We start from the raw sequence: 16,165 nt of genomic DNA, 5'->3' as shown, positions 1-16,165 counted from the left end.
TGTTACGCTCAGGGCGGGAGGGGGGCTCGTAGCGACCCTTTCCACCCCCCTCCACCCTCTCCCTTCCCGGCAACGTTTTCAACGTTACTGAAAAGTTTGGCTGTGTTTCCCCAAGGACCTGGAGATGAGCAAGCGCGTCACGGCCTCGACCTATGTGCGCTGCCTTGGCTATGGGTTGGTGAGGCAGCTGGCGGACTTCATGGATCCCCAGGAAGGGTGGAAGCGGTTGGCCGTGGATATAAGGGAGCTGTCTGGAGAAAGCAGATACAACCAAATGCACATCAGGTGTGATGTGGAAGTCGTTGTTGCACAACCGTGTTAAGTATTTAGCATAAATGTCACTGCCTTCATGTTGCAACTTCTTGCCATCTGTGTGCCTGTAAATGCTCTTACGCCTGACCTTAGAGCCTCTTTCATTAGTGAGCTCAAAACTGAGTCCTAATTGTGCTATAGTTTAGTTTTTCAGATAAGCCAGACACAAGGCCAAGGACATTAGAATTAATGAGAGCTCTAGTAATAAATATTTTTAGTTAGGCACTGGCTGGGTAACTTTGTGTATCAGGGGCTTAAAGACACTGATCTCACTGAGCACTTCTAGGCAACAGGAAAGACTGGGCAATAACATTTGACTCTCAGAAGGCATGTTCCCCTCCTCCCAAATAAATAAATAATCCAAATCTCAGAAATGTAGGGAGCCTGAGGCCAGAATTTAGCATGTTCAAATGAAGCAGCATGTTAGCAGCGTTTTGTTAACCTTTGTTGCTTGAAGACTTTATTGGATCTTCAAGCTGTGTTATGTGATTTGAGCAGTGATCTTGGATTTACAACCTTCCTCGTGATCTTAGCATTAAGTTTTCATTTGCTATCATTTCTGGAATAATAATGAATCCATCAGAATAATAGATCTTAGTTTTTTGCTGATTGTTGCTCAAAATGAAGTGTGAAGGCTCAAGAGGAGAAAAATAATTATTTTTCATTTGTTCCCTTATACATGGGAGGGCACAAGTGTTAGACCTGTATGCAGATGTAGTGTGTCTAAAAAATACAGAAACCTCATTGATGATGATGATGTCAAATGCTGATGCATATCTTACCTGAGTTTAAATCTCTTTTATTGTTGTTTTATTGTTGGTGTTTTTAACCTGTCTTTTCAAATAGTCTATGTTTTGAAGATATGTTTGAATATAATCTTTTTCAGGAGATTTGAGGCACTTATACAAATGGGAAAGAGCCCTACCTGTGAATTACTGTATGACTGGGGAACAACCAACTGTACAGTTGGTGACCTTGTGGATCTGCTGATTAGGAATCAGTTCCTAGCACCAGCAAGACTTTTGCTTCCAGGTTAGTGCTATCCAGCTATACTTTGTACTGTGTTTTCAATTTTCTAAGATGTTAAACAGCTTCATGGTAGATTGAAAATCATGAAGAATTAGCTCCAAATGACCAATGTGGTTGTATTTTCCATTAGACATAATAAATTTAATTACAACTTTATATAAATTGTTTAGTGTTCCAAGTTTAAATAGAGTTCTGTACATACATGCAGAATAAAATATTTATTGAAGCTTGTATGTTTCCTAAATTAAATAAATGTTGGCATTAACTATATTAGGAATCAAAAAAAATAACACTTTTTAAAAATTCCATTTTCAGAAGCTGTAAGGATGGGAGAAGAAGTTCCATTACCTCTTTCTTCACAAGAAAACTTGCCTGCACATGAGAAACAACTGCCTGAGAAACAATTGCCTATACAGGAAAAGCAAGTGGCATCTGTAATGCCGCTTTTAGCTCCAGATACTGAGAAACAGCCTTCAGCTCCTTCTTACTTGAGTCAAGAGAATAGCAGCTCCCAGTCTAGCAACAGAGGTAGGTGCAGAGGTGAAATTGAAGTATGATCTCTTTTGCTGATGTGGTGACAATTCCATGTGAAATTCATAGTAAAATGTTAGGGCAACAAGTATTTTGCTGAAACTGTGCCTCCATGTATAGAGCATCGCTGTTTGTGCCGTTCTGTGTGACTATGAATGTGGCCAGTGGCAAGACAAGTCAGAGAGATGTACCTGGCCACTAAGAAGGCTACTGTGATTAAATACTTGTGTATTAGTTAAGTTGTAGCTTATTTTGTGCTGCACCCAATCCTGTTGCCTTCTTTCAGTACTGATTTTGTGGACTGTTCAGCATCGTGTGCCTAAAGGTGGATCTCAGGCTAAGAAGCCTGTAGAAAAGATAACTGAAGAGAGGTGCAACCTCCCGAACTTTCTGATATCATTACAATCATAGAAGTAGAGAATAGAAATTGACCTTTTACTGCTGCCTGATACAGGAATTGTGCAGTGTCAAATTAAGCTTGCAGGTGGCAGATTCAGGGAGTAGGGAAGGGAAAAAAAAAAAAAGGAAAGGAGGGGATTCTTCATGGAATTTATTTCATGCTGAAGTACATAATTTAAGCAACTCTGTGGTTGCTAAAAGTTTATCTGGGCTCATGAGGGAGGTGAGCAAGTTTTTGATGGATTCCTCCTCCATAGTCCTCTAAATAGAGAAGCATTGTTTTTAACTTAAAAGTACTTGGATCAAACTGTTGGAGGGTAGGAAAGCACTTTAGGTAAGTGTATGCTTGGTCTGTTTTTACCTTCCTAGAGCTCGCATAATTCACGTGCTTTTCTTTTCCTCCAATAGCTTCATGGTGAATCTGGAAGGGGGGTTCCGCTGTGTCAGTGTCTATGTGGTGACGAATTCATGGGTTAATAGAACTGAAGCAGAGGGAGAATTTGTTTGATACAGTTGTTCCAAACGATGAAATCATGCTTCTGTACTAAATAGTAAATGTCTTTTAGATCTCTGCAGTTTTGGGTTTCATGAGTTGGAAAGTATTACAAATAATTTCGATGCACGACCAGAATCAGCTGGAGGTAATAAACTGGGAGAAGGTGGCTTTGGAGTTGTGTTCAAAGGCTACATCAATGGCAGAAATGTGGCTGTCAAGAAACTTGCTGCTGTGAGTTGTCTTGGATGTATTCTTTTTTTTTTCTCTCTCTTAATGACTGCATGCCATATAGTATAGACTTTATCTATGGAATTAGTGCCACACTTCAGAACGTGTCACATTTTAACTTTAGTTAGGTTGAGAGCCTTGTGCTAGAATCCCACTACCAAAGAAGTGTTGCCTGGTCTGCATTTCTCCTTTCTGTGAGCTCCTCCACACCTCACCCCCAGCCAGGGCTGGTTAAATGGCAGGTGGGACGTGTCACTAGGGAGGTTGCCCCCCCTGAAGTTTATTCTGACACAACCTAGATAACGATTCACAAGCTGAATACAAATTGTGATAGGATTTTAGTCTTCGTAGTAGATGCTTTCTGTAAATGATTACTTTTTGTAACTATTAGTAAGTAAGAGCAATTAGATAAAACACTAAGCTAGTGACTCTGCTGGTACTAGATCAGCTTGTCCAGTAATGTCATATTCCAAAGAATTAAAAATAGTCTTCTAATTTCATTATTGAATTCAGTAAAAATTATGGTGAGCAGTTAAGTAGCTGTTATTTTTAACTAATTGAAGGCAAGGTTTACAATTTCTTTCTTTTCATGAACAAGCTTGCATTTTAGTATGGGTGTTAATGTCAGATCCTTTCTTTTTTCTAGATGGTTGATGTTAGTGTTCAAGAATTGAAAGAACAATTTGATCAAGAAATAAAAATGATGGCAAAGTGAGTACAGTATCATACAATGTTAGAGCTTTCTTTGGGAACCTAATTTGGCAGATGTAGCATGTTTATTAGCATAATTTCTTATTTGTGTGTCTCTGGCATGGGTTGCAATTTTCATACTAAGTGAAAATGTTTCATATAAAGTGTGATTATATTTTGTTCACACAAATGCACCCGTGCAAATACCTGGATGGTAACTGTGAGCAACAGGGCTGCAACCTGGAAACTGGGGATCAAATTCCATGTGCTGAGCTTTCCCTTAAATGCTGGGAGTGTTGCACACATATCTGATGAGTAGTTTTGTTGCCATAGGTGTCAGCATGAGAATCTAGTGGAACTGCTGGGCTTCTCCAGTGATGGTGCTGTGCCATGCCTAGTCTATGAGTACATGCCCAATGGCTCATTGCTGGACAGACTCGCTTGTCTGGTGAGTAGAATCTTGTCTGGTTTCTGGGCATCTTGTTCTTTTGATGTCAAGATATCTATGTAATTGTCTGTGAAAGAGTGATCAGCTATAGTAGCCACTGAATTCCGGTTAACTACTGTGTTCCAGGAGCAAGAGTAGTATGATAAAGCATTTTATATCCACATAAAATATATTAATATTTATTATTTTATGCAACTATTTAGACCCAATGTTCCTTAGTCAAAGCAGGCTACCTATACCTGTACCAGTGTGCTTTCTCTTCACTGCCCTTGTTATACCAGTTCTAACATGATGTTCAGAGTCTGTATTTCAGTTTCTGCAGGGCCTAAACAAACCTTAAATACTTATTTTGTGATAGTATTTTATCAAATAAAATATTTTCTTTTGATTTAATCAAATGACCCATCTCTTAGCCTTTAAGTAATAAACTGCCTTTGTCACCTGGCACAATGATACCAGTGGTAAGCCAGGCTTAACCTAGTAAATGGGTGTCCATGTTAAAGGAATTCAAAAAACACTTGTGTACTAAGTAAGTGAATTTTGTAAGGTTGCAAACTGATGAACAGTTTGGACTGGTGCTAATTGTACGCCATTTTCTGCACTGATCTACTCTTGTACTGGAACAATTAGAAGTTGCAGAGAGAGATGGATTAGTGAACTGATTGGGCTGAAAAAAATACTTAGAAACCTTAAGTGGTACTGGAACGAGGAGAAGTTGTTGGGGAAAGGCCTTGGATATGTCTGCACTGAAGAAATGACTACAGCTGTTTAAAATTCAAGATGTATATCAGTTTATAGCTGACATTAAGTGGCCGCAGGCAGAATGAAGATAGATTTAACAGTATTGTAACTGATGCTCTCTTGGCTTCTGTTTTCAATATCATCTGTCTTGAAGATTACAGACAGTGGAGACTTCTTGTTTTGCTTTTGTATTTGCTTTGTTTTGTATGTCTCCTTCAAGATGAGTTTTTTTTTTTCTCTTGAATTGCTGAAACCATTTTTAGAGCTACCAATTTGCTCAGTAATCACAGTATTTTCTGTTTTGAGAAAACAGAAAATAGAAAAAGGGAGTGCTGAATGCCCTCATTTGTATTTTCCACTAAGTTTCAGTTGGTATCAAGGTGTCTTTAATAAGTTTTTGAAAAGCAGGTAGCTATCTGCCTACATCTTTAATTGCCTCAAAGTCTGGCCTAATGTGCTTTAACATACATGTTTTTATAGTATAGGTATTTAATAGATTTTTTTTCATGTTTGTACTTGCCCTTCTCTCCCCCTCGTTAAAGGATGGCACTCCACCAATTCCTTGGAAAACAAGATGCAAAATTGCTCAAGGTACAGCAAATGGCATCAACTTTTTGCATGAAAATAATCATATTCACCGAGATGTTAAAAGGTAACAGCTGCTGACTGTCACTGTACATTTTTTTTTCCTGATTAAGTCATCTTAGAGAAAACACTGAAATAATGATTGTTTCAGCCAAGGACACCATCTCTTCGGTGAGTGACACCCATCATGGAAATCTTGCCTGTGCCCCGGGGACAACGTCAGTATGCAGTTATAAAGATAATTATGAAGCTGTTGTGATCTCCCACTGTCAAATAGTTACTTGAGTACTGTGGGAACACCTAGGAATTCTTTTGTAGCTGCTGCTAGCAAAAAAGCCCTTTTAGAGACTTTTTTTTTTTTTGCTAGAACATTTTTTTGAATGTCTACTTGATTTACTGTTATTTATAATAGAGACGTTAAAGTGACGTTCATCACGTTTATGAAGTTTAGGTCTCTTCAGGGTTAATGTATGTTCACTTGTTTGTTGCAATAGCAATTTCTGGAGGGATATCAGAGCTCAGAGCAAGGGTTTGTTTGTTTTGTGCCTGTCTTCTTCTCTTCCTTGCCCCTTGGTAGCAGTTTGCTTCTTTTTGAAATACTGAATCTGTCCAAAGGTTTAAAGAAGTGCTCAGATGCAATATTCCTTCTCTAGGTTAAGAAGGAGTATAACTGGAAGGAGTTTGATGTTATGGATCAGTATTTAAATGGTTTTCTGGCTTCTAGCATTCTACTTGTTACCTATATTGCTTAGGTTTTGTGACCTTCCAAAATGTCAGGAAAGACCAGGTGATTTTTGCTTCAGGTCTCATGAAATGTGCTTGCCGCTTTGAGAGTTCCTGTTTCTTCTTCCTTCCCTGCTTAAGCCACTGGACAAGTAACTGGAAGCGACATCGTCTTTCACCTTGCGCTCCTCTACCCTTCTAACTGCTGTGAGTTGATCATTTTACAGTATCGCTCTTTTCTTTCTCTTTTGCAGCCTCTTGCACTGTGAATAGTTGAATAAGTTTGTATGGCAGGTGCTATTCATAGTGCTGCCACTCTGGTATCAAATTAGGAAACATCTGAGAAACTTCACTTTGTTCTTCATTTGTGTCTACACATGACACATAGAGACATTTGGTAACCTTGCTGGCACTAGAACCACTATTGTGGATGTTAGAGATGTTTCATTTTCAGAAATGATCGACTTGGTATCTTCAGAATTACCCATAATTTTTTCCTGTTTATACCCAGGAGATAGTTGATTTATCTTTTGAAGTCTCTAACAGTTGCAGTAAACTTGTTTCTGCTGTGCTCTCTGTGCTGTATCAGAATGTGATGCTTCTTTGGGGCTTGTCTCTTCAAGTTGAAAAGCAAAGACTTCTGAAGCTATGAATGTAGGAGCTGAGCTTGAAATATGAGACCAGTTGGTGGATTAATTGAAGTTTGGTCTTCTGTGGTAGTCACATTCAACACTTTTTTACAGCAGTCCTAATACATCTTTTCATATCTTATAGCTGTGATAATTTTATTTAGAAGGTTTGGCAAACAGGAAAGAGAAGAAAGGAGTAAAAGTTTATAACAAGCATTGTATGTCGTAGCTGAGTTTCTGGTTTGCTTATGGTTCCAGTGAAAGGGTCAGAAAATGACAAAGATTACATAAAATTTAAGTCACATGTTTTTAATATGGTTTCCAGTGCTTCAAGATTAAAACAATAGAAGGATCTAGGTTGTAATTCATCACATTTCCATATTTTAGAAACAAACCTCCTTTTAGATGAGCCGAATTCTTCAGGTTTTCTCTAGGAGCAGTAAAAAAAATAAAAAATAATAAAAAAAAGAGGATGAAGTGGAAAGACAGCAAATATAATTATTCCCGCCTTACTATATATTCTGCTCCTCTTTCAAGTGAGGAATAAGTTTACTTTGTACAGGATAATAAGTACAAAACTGTCTTTTATTGATTCTGGGTAATCATTTAGATGAGAAAAATTCCATTGAGATGTAATACCAGTTTATCGAAATGAAGTATTATATATTATGCTGATTAAAGGACATTTTTTTTCTTATGTGTACAAGAAAAGCTGTCTCCTAGGCAGGCAGTATTTGATTTATACTTACTTAAAGCAATTTGTTTTGAAATTGAGCAATTTTGAACGAAGCTTGCTCTTGTGCTGTTGTGTGAAAATGTATCTTAAATTTCGAGAAACCATCAAAATAGCACTTAGCATTTGATTGCTGAAGAACTGTTAGTCTGTTAGAAAACCTAGTTACTGTCATGTTTTGGAGAAAAACCTTTTTGTTTTCTTTCCTTCTCAGTGCAAATATCTTGCTAACTGATACTTACATGCCTAAAATTTCTGACTTTGGACTTGCAAGAGCATCTGTAACATTCACTCGAACTATCCTGACTGACAGAATTGTTGGAACTGCAGCCTATATGGCACCTGAGGCGCTGCGGGGAGAAATAACCCCCAAGTCGGATATCTTCAGTTTTGGAGTAGTAAGTAGCACGTGGGAAACAGTATATTCTGTAAATGAATGAGAATTCTGTAATTGAAAACTTGCAGTTAAACAAGCCACTCTGATCTATCATTTTCATTTTGCACACCTTCCACAATGTGCTCTTAGAATAGTTTTTCTAAATCTTAAACCTTTTTGTTTGACTTCTAAAGCATTTGAATATGTTGAGTAAGAGTTGCTAGGATATGCAACCATTGTGTTAAAATGTGAATTTGTATATGAAAGATTAGAGCAAAATAACATGCCAGGTTTTAGCTAAGTGTAGTTGGAAGTAATACAGAACACTGTTTTCTTTTTGAACTGTGATAATGAAAATAAAGGTTCAAAGAACAGAAAAAAAATCAGGTGTATAGAGAATTTTTTTTCCCCAATGCTACAGATGCTAAGAGTTATTGCATGCTTCTCTTATTTTTCTCTTCCAGGTCTTACTGGAAATAATAACAGGTCTTCCACCAGTAGATGAAGACAGGGATCCACAGTTACTGGTATTTTATTTTTCTTGCACCCCTGTCCCCACTCCAACCCCACACGGATTCCTTTTTATAAAATCATAGGCAGACAACAAGTTTTGAGACAATTCATTTAGCAAAATGGTGTAGTTACGTAAAACAGCTCTTGTATCAATATTTTAGAAGTCAGCAGGAATCTTTATTTCTTCACTGAGCCGACTGTTCTGTTCTTGGTGTTTGTTTTGTGGAGAAATCTCTCTTTCTGCAGATTTTTACAATTTCCTTCAAGCTAGATTTCTGTTGCTTATATTATCCCACAGGATTATCTGTCTTTCTGGTTATTCTAATTCTGGAACTTCTCCATAACTCTTCCAGTCTGCATATCTTCAATGTGATGACAAGGCTATTTATGTTGATATCTTGACTCCAACATTTCCTTGTTGGAAGTATTCATTCCTACTGGGAACCTGCCCTATACACACATTTCTTTTTTTTTTTTCACAGGCAGCTTTTGTTCTTGGCATATTGTGTCCTGTAATGAGCTAATAAATTATGTTGTTTCTCAGTATCCTGTCTCTTGAAGCTCAACTTCTTGCAATTTATTATAAAGGTTCTTTGTACTAATTCCAATGCATGACCGTATACTCTGTACTACTGTATTTCATTTCATTTCTGCTGTTCCAGCCATAAAGTTCATCCTTCTAATAGGGTATTCTAGTTCTCTCTGCTACTGCCTCTCTCTGTGATGATATAAAGCTTTATTGCTGTATTCTTGTTTTATCCATTATACCCTTATAGTTCCTCTTCTCATAAGAACACTTTTAAAATACTCATCTCAGTTGCTCCTTCATGCTTCTTGTCATTCTTGTATCAGTTCCAGTCTTTTCCAGCTTCACTAATAATTCACCTTGTTTATTAACCTTGGGGAATTGTGGATGTAAGGTGATTGTCCCTTTTTTCTTTTTCTTCTTTTTCTTGTAATTACTTTTCGATTTCCACAAAAAGACCTTTATGAAGTCCATACGAAAAAAGTTATTCATGCTTCAGCTTGTTTATTTGTGTTTTTTTTTTTAAGTAAACATAAATACTTTATTGGGCACACTTGTTTTCTTAAATAAACAGATGCAATACCAAGAAACTGCCGAGCTTTTAAGTGGGTGAAAATTATGGCTCAGTGATGCAGTTTAAAGAAAATTGCTTTGCAATTGTGCATAAACTGAGAACTAATGATAACATATACAGTAAATCTGTATTTTCCATTTATAGTCTCAGAGGCTGTTTCTGCAGATAATATTGTTGAATTCTAATGCTGTTGCACAAAGAATGTCATTCTCCATCTAGAAGAATGATTGAGGGAAGAAAACACCATCCACAAGCAAGTTTTCAAAATGTTAGTGTGGAGTGTAGAATCCTCAGATACTTACAATTTGAATTCTCTTGCAGTTAAGTATCAAAGATGAAATTGAAGATGAGGAAACAACTATTGAGGCTTATGTTGATGAGAAGATGAATGACTGGGATGCTCCTTCAGTTGACAAAATGTATTCAGTTGCTAATCGGTGTCTGAATGAGAAGAAAAACAGGAGGCCAGACATTAAGATGGTAGGTAGCCTTTCGCATTCAAAGGTGGTTCTTAGCCTTTGATCTTTTGGTGACAGTATCAGTTACTTGTATTGTCATCTGTTCTATGGCAGGTCCAGCAGCACCTGCAGGAGATAGCAACTTGAAGTGTCTCTTCTGATGCCGCGTTTCCTAGATGGAGAGGAGAGCAGGAGCAGATACAGACTTTCCTTGGTATTTAGAGTGACGGCGTCGGCTTGTCCTGCATGTCCCGTGCGTTCTTGGCCTGTGCCCGTTGGGCTTCAGGCCTTTCGTGTATCCTTAGCCAGCAGCTCCTTAGTATGAGAAAATGGAGAGCCTTTTTTGGGTTACCCAGTTGCATTCCTGATATGTCTTCTCCATGGCTTTTGAGAAGCATTTCTGTGGTAGAATCTCTTTGTCTCTAGATCTTCAAGTACCAAGTGTGTCTTCTGCAAAGAAGATGACAGTGGGAGGCTCAGTTGTTTTTCTTCAAATCACTTTCTTGTGCAGATAGGCTAGCCCATTTTATTGAAGAAAAAAACCTTTAATTGATGTAAATGCAAGCTCCCGTTCCGTGAGGATACAGTAGAGGTACCCATTTAAACCAAACTTGTTTAAAATTTTAATGTGCAAATCCAAATTTATGTAAATGGACAGTATTTGTGAATGTGGCAACTGTCTGGATTCAGACTTTTTTAATGTCTTTGTTTTTTTTTCAGATAAATGCTGCAAAACATATTTTAGATTGCTATTTTGTTTAGATGTTTTACAAGCAAAGTAATTATGTTGCAATGCAAATACAAAACTTCTCATGTATGCTGTATGATGACAAACCATTCAATGTTGGTTCATAAACTCTTGTTCAGGAAAGACTCTTAATTACTTTTAACGTTCTTATGCTTCACTAGATTTCATATAGTATATTATAAATACAGAGGGTGTGTTATGTTATAGGGGCCAGTATAACACTGTATAATATTGTTTGAACCAATTCCACATTCTCCTTAATCAAATAGTTAAGTGCTTATCTTAAATATATTTATTTCTGTAGCAGCATGGGAAGCTTTCTGAAAGAGAACCTAGATGAAAGCAGAAAAAGAAATGAAAGTGAGTAAGATTCCAATTTTCTTGTACTAAGCTAGGTATGAGACTGCTACTTTTGGAAATACAGATTTTACTTTCATGTAAATCTCTTGTTTTTCATGTATGTTGTTTTCTTGACAACTTAGGGGTAGGAATATGGCCTTATTTGAAACCCATGATATCAAAGAACAAAGGAAAATGAGAAGTGAGATTTGATCTGACTGCATTCACAGATGTATACATTTTTGTAAAAGATTTGTATTTTCATCAGCTGAACTCCCCCTGGCTATTAACTCATTCCGGATTGCCTTTTAAAATGATTGAATAACCTAAAAAGTATCTGCCTATACAACTTTAGTTTTATAGACCACAAGTTCACTTGCAAAGAAAAAGCCTGGTGTCATTGGTGCTAATGTTTACTTCTAATAAAATAATATTTTAGTAAAGCTGTCTTGTCTTTAAGGAGTAAAGATGTGTTTAGCTAAATAAATTTTGTAAACAGTTTGAGATTTTTGAAAAATCTCTCTTGCTTTCAGTCTCACAAGGAATGAAAGTGTGAAATGTACCTAGCCAAGTACCTTAGAACATTTCTTTTTCAAAAAGCACAGGTGGCAAGAAGGAGACCTTGGCGGGGGGAGGGGGGCTGAAAATTGTTTCTGAGACCTTCAACGGGTAAACCCAGAACCTAGAGCTGCTGCCTGGGGCCCAGAGTTGCTGACTCGGGCTTCATTTATTCCCTGCAGAAACATTAAGCCGTCCTAGAATGCAGCTTGTACCTGCAGGAGCCGGGGTACTGCGCCTCTTGGCAGTAATTATGCAGTCAAGATTTTCAGGACACCAGTCACTAACTTCCTTAGTCCTTCATGTTCCTTGTGTGTAAAGGGGTAATCCAGTTCTACAAAACTGGAGCTTAGAGAAAAGGTGGAGAGCTGGGCTAGAGCTGCTCTCAGGGGTAGAGTTTAAGGCCTGCTAGGGTCGGTGTAGACAGTCCTGGAACAGAAGGAGGGAGGAAACGTCTCCTAGGGGAAGGGTCCTGACATTTTGCATGTTGAAGATCCAGAAAGCCATAACTTACAGCAACTCAGCAGGAAATGTGAATAAAAAAACAGCAAGAGAGGTACTGCCACTTCAGCTGAAAATCTAGAAAGTAGCAGCAGGATGAAATCATAAAGATAAAACAAACAAAAAAGCCCCTTCGTAGTGAATTAAGATCTGCTCCCAGTCCCTCTCTCCTAGGAAAGCCTCTTGCCAAGGGCAGCAGCTCCAGGGCTGGTGCCGGTGGCAGGTAGGAGCCTGGCCTGGCTGCAGAGCTGGGTGCTGCGTTGTCCTCGTGCCTGGGACAGCAGCCAGAAGCAGCTGCTGGTGAAAGGGCAGACGGAGCCGGTGCCCAGGGCTGCTCCGTGCAAGCGAGGGGCTTGCTGCAGCGTGCAGCTCACGGCTTTTTGGGAGAGATGGGAGGTCTTCCTATGTGTTCAACCTCTAGTGACTTCTTCTCTTCCATCAATCTGCCCAGTGGCTTTTTGAGCCCCCACACATGAATTAGTCATAGGATTCATATTCTTGCTATAAATGTGAAGAGTTGCCTCATCGTTATTCTTGAGCTGGCCAGCTGAGTTTTATTTAATACTCCATTCACCGAAACGCAGAGAGATCAACGGTAGTTCTGTTCACGCATAGGCATGAGGATGCATCCCACTTCCTGCCTCGCTCACCCTCGCCTAGGGACGCAGCTTGCTTTCTGCATGGCCTTTTGCATTAAAATTACCCCATTAAATCAGAGTTCAACATAGCAACTTCTCTCTCTCAACTTCACAATTGCCCTTTCATGCACAGTTCCCATAGGGGCAGGGGTGGTGGTAGCAGGACAGCTAAAGAAGAGGCTGAACTACTCCAAGTTATTTTCATTGGGAAAAGATGAGAAAGACTGCAACGTTACCAAAGCATCATCCTTAGAAAGGTTTGATTACATTAACTCACACTGACTAAATACCCCAGCAGATAAAAAGCGAGTAGTTCTAATCACCTTCAGTGCCTACCCAGCACCACGAGGACAGAAGCTCCTTGTTGAAGCAGTTTGAAAGGGGAGGGGAAAAGCAACACCCACACGTGGATTCTGGTAGAGAGCCCTCAGTGGAAAAAGCAGCTGCTTCTCAGAGGGTGCAAGTTGATTTTTTCCAGCATTAAAACTGAGGAATTTTGTTCCTTGGCCTCTCTTCTTGCCCTACCATCTCTTTCTCAACACTGCTTTGTGATGCTGCAGGAGCTGTCACTCGCTCCCATGCAGCGATACAGAATGTGCATCCCTGTAGGCTGTGCCTAACAAAATCCACAACGCCACATGAAAGCTTCACTCTTTATTTATAAAGTAAATTACAAAATAGATAATGAAGTAACCTTTTATTTCATTTTAGTAACGGAAGGTGGCTTACATTCAATACATAAGATACCATAATCAAAGGCTTCCTTCAGCAATGGGTTCATCCAAGAAATAGAGCAATTTTTACCTTAGTTGGTTTTACAAAGCCTCCACTTGGGGTTTTTCTTGTATTAAAAGATTCAATTTTCCCTACTTTAGTGCTTTGTATTCTCAGCATTTCAAAAATAATTACGTTATTGCTTGCCGCTTTCACTAATGACTCCCCCAGTGCTCGGGGTAGCTGCAAGCGGCCCCGTTGCTGTTGCGCTTTATGGAGACACCAACAACTCAGGCCGGCCACTTTCAGCCATTAACTGACCAGAAGCAGTTCAAATAACTTTTATTAATGCCCTTATTTTGTGCTGGCTCTGAACATTCACGAACAGTGAACAGGTGTAGTGGAAGGTGAGGCAGCGAAGTAGCTGTAAACATGAGGGATCTTGCAAGAAGATCAGATGCTTCTTACTGCTTTGTGGGGAGCAGCACAGTGAGGCACCAGCTCATGTAAGAGATGAGGCTGGTGCAGCAGTGGTTGTTTTAGGGGAGAGGAGGAGGAAATGTGCTCAGGACACTGCTCAGGGGTGTGAACTGACCCTGCAAAATATCTGAAAATAAGGCCCCTTAAAATACCTGGTTTGGGCTCAACTCAACAGAAACTCTGAGGAGTTTATGCTCAAATGAGCTTTGAACAGGGTTTAGCAAAAGCAAATGAAAAAAACAAACAAACAAAAAAACAATACAAAAGCATGTATCCACAGCAGGCCAAGCTGTTCATTTTTTAGGACATTTAGTATTAAAACCCTGAACTTCTTTACTCAGTCTAATGATTATAAAAAAAAAAATGCAGAAGCATTTGTGTGTGCCAGCCGGGGCAGGCGCGCACAGGGGCAGGAATACTGAATTCAAACAAGCTCCCTAGCAGCGATTTTGAACTGCTATGGTCGGCCATTAACCTTATCACAACCTTAATAACCTTTATTAACCTTAATAAATCAAAAAAATAGGTGTGCCACAATGATTCTGACTTAAACTAAAAATACCCTTATCTGGAGCGAGTAGTGAGCTATGTTTAAAAGACAGTGACACCTGCCTGACCGCTCATAGGTGGAAAGAAAAAATCCCAAAGGCACAAGGCAGGAAGGGAGTGTGGCCCTGCGGTAGCAGGGGCCTGGACTGGATGCTCTCCAAGGGTCCCTTCCAACCTCCATCGCTCTGTGGTTCCGTGAATACGGTACCACTAAGAACAGGGAGATTCGCCAAGGGTAAGGAGCTGCCGAACGGGCCTGATGTAGTGCGGAAGAGTAAACAGAAAAGAGCCGAGGTGTAAAACTTCTACTGCAGATGAAGAACAAAAAACACAGTGAAACCAACAACTCTTACAGTCTTCACATTACACAGTGCAATCTCAAAAGGGTTGATAACACATTAGCATTTTGTCATGTACTTGTAGTGTCAAGGTATTATTTCCCTAAGCAGCAGGTTAAAATACATCTTCCATCAGGAAAGAACAATGATGTGATGCAGCTACGTAATGCAAACAACCACAATTTATAATAATATTATGCAGTAAACCAAGGCTTGCAACTCATATGGCTCTAGAAATCAAAAAGCACAGAACCCACATGCAAAACACCAAAAAACAAGTTCCCTCTGGGGAATATACTTTAGCCACTAGATATTTGCCTCATTTTAAATTTGCATAATTTTAAATATTTCACCTCCTTCACTATGTGATTTTCATCTAAATTAGATTTTCATCTAATTCTTCTTTAGTCTACTTGTAAAACGCATCTATTTTCTTACTCCTATTAAACAGATTAAACAGTGTTTTATCAAAATTATACTCTTCTGATTTTAGTCTGCAGTGAGGAGGAAGAAAAAAAAATCAAAACAAAAAGACAAAACACTGGCCAGGTCCTGCCAGCTCTTTTTCAAGACCTAGTTAGATTTTTGATACAGATTTAAGTTACTATTAAAGTTCAGACATTCAGAAAATCATTTTCAGATCATCTTGACTGTATTAGGTTGCATTAGATCCTGTAAATGCAATAGAAAAGAATCTGAAATCAAGAATAACTCCGCATTATGAAGCAAGTTTTTTTTTTTTCTTTTAACTGAACTTAGTTTTAGACCCAAGTGCCCAGGAAATCAGCTTTTACAGAAACATTTAAGTATATTGCTTTGGAAGCAGCACCATAATCTATCAAGTATACTGACTCATGCACTTAGAATTACATTTTACTTGATAGTTTGGTACTTAACATATAAGGCTTAGGAGTAGTTTTACAGTCTGGAAAAGCTGTAGTGGTTTATGTCAGATTCCTGTAAAAGACAATTCTACAAAATCGTTTCATTTGGAATGACCATGCCTTTATTTAATTAGTTAGTTTTGGCAAGGAAAGAAAGGTCACCCATTTCTGACCTTCTGTATTTTTTAAAAAATAATAGATTTTTAAATGAACTTTTCTATTAAGAAAACCAAACGCAATAATTCATTATGTCAAAAAGAGCAGAAAGTCTTCTACTGTAGTGTCACCCATGAGAGCTACAAGGGAAAAATGAAGCGCTGCCGGCCTCCCCACGGAAGCCTCGGGGGCCTCGGCAAGGCTCTGATGAACACGGCTCTGCTCCCTAGGCAAGCAACGAAACCACCCACAGAACACAAGGCTGTGAG

At 38.8% G+C, this 16,165-nt stretch overlaps 1 protein-coding gene across 1 annotated transcript; it reads left to right on the top strand.

The window, feature by feature from the left end:
* The first annotated feature begins 80 nt into the window (after positions 1-80).
* On the top strand, positions 81-10,172 carry IRAK4 (interleukin 1 receptor associated kinase 4). Its single transcript, XM_010215529.2, has 11 exons — positions 81-285; positions 1,199-1,344; positions 1,657-1,869; positions 2,838-2,998; positions 3,642-3,706; positions 4,019-4,133; positions 5,417-5,526; positions 7,759-7,942; positions 8,385-8,447; positions 9,855-10,013; positions 10,106-10,172. Exons 1-11 carry the CDS (start codon positions 125-127, stop codon positions 10,136-10,138), a joined length of 1,410 nt encoding a protein of 469 aa, XP_010213831.2. The 5' UTR covers positions 81-124; the 3' UTR covers positions 10,139-10,172.
* The last annotated feature ends 5,993 nt before the right edge of the window (positions 10,173-16,165 follow it).

Source organism: Tinamus guttatus, unplaced genomic scaffold, assembly GCF_059628265.1.
Source record: "Tinamus guttatus ecotype Peru unplaced genomic scaffold, ASM5962826v1 Tinamus_guttatus_pri_ptg000368l, whole genome shotgun sequence".
Classification (NCBI taxonomy): domain Eukaryota; kingdom Metazoa; phylum Chordata; class Aves; order Tinamiformes; family Tinamidae; genus Tinamus; species Tinamus guttatus.
The sequence above is the reverse complement of the archived record's forward strand: the minus strand, read 5'-3'. Positions and strand labels throughout refer to the sequence as shown.

Bases quoted from the DNA above. Each gene is read 5' to 3' on its own strand.
- IRAK4 (XM_010215529.2), top strand. From the start codon at position 125: ATGAGCAAGCGCGTCACGGCCTCGACCTATGTGCGCTGCCTTGGCTAT. The intron at 1,870-2,837 runs GTAGGTGCAGAG...AATGTCTTTTAG, and splicing joins CTCCCAGTCTAGCAACAGAG to ATCTCTGCAGTTTTGGGTTT. The intron at 7,943-8,384 runs GTAAGTAGCACG...TTTCTCTTCCAG, and splicing joins ATATCTTCAGTTTTGGAGTA to GTCTTACTGGAAATAATAAC.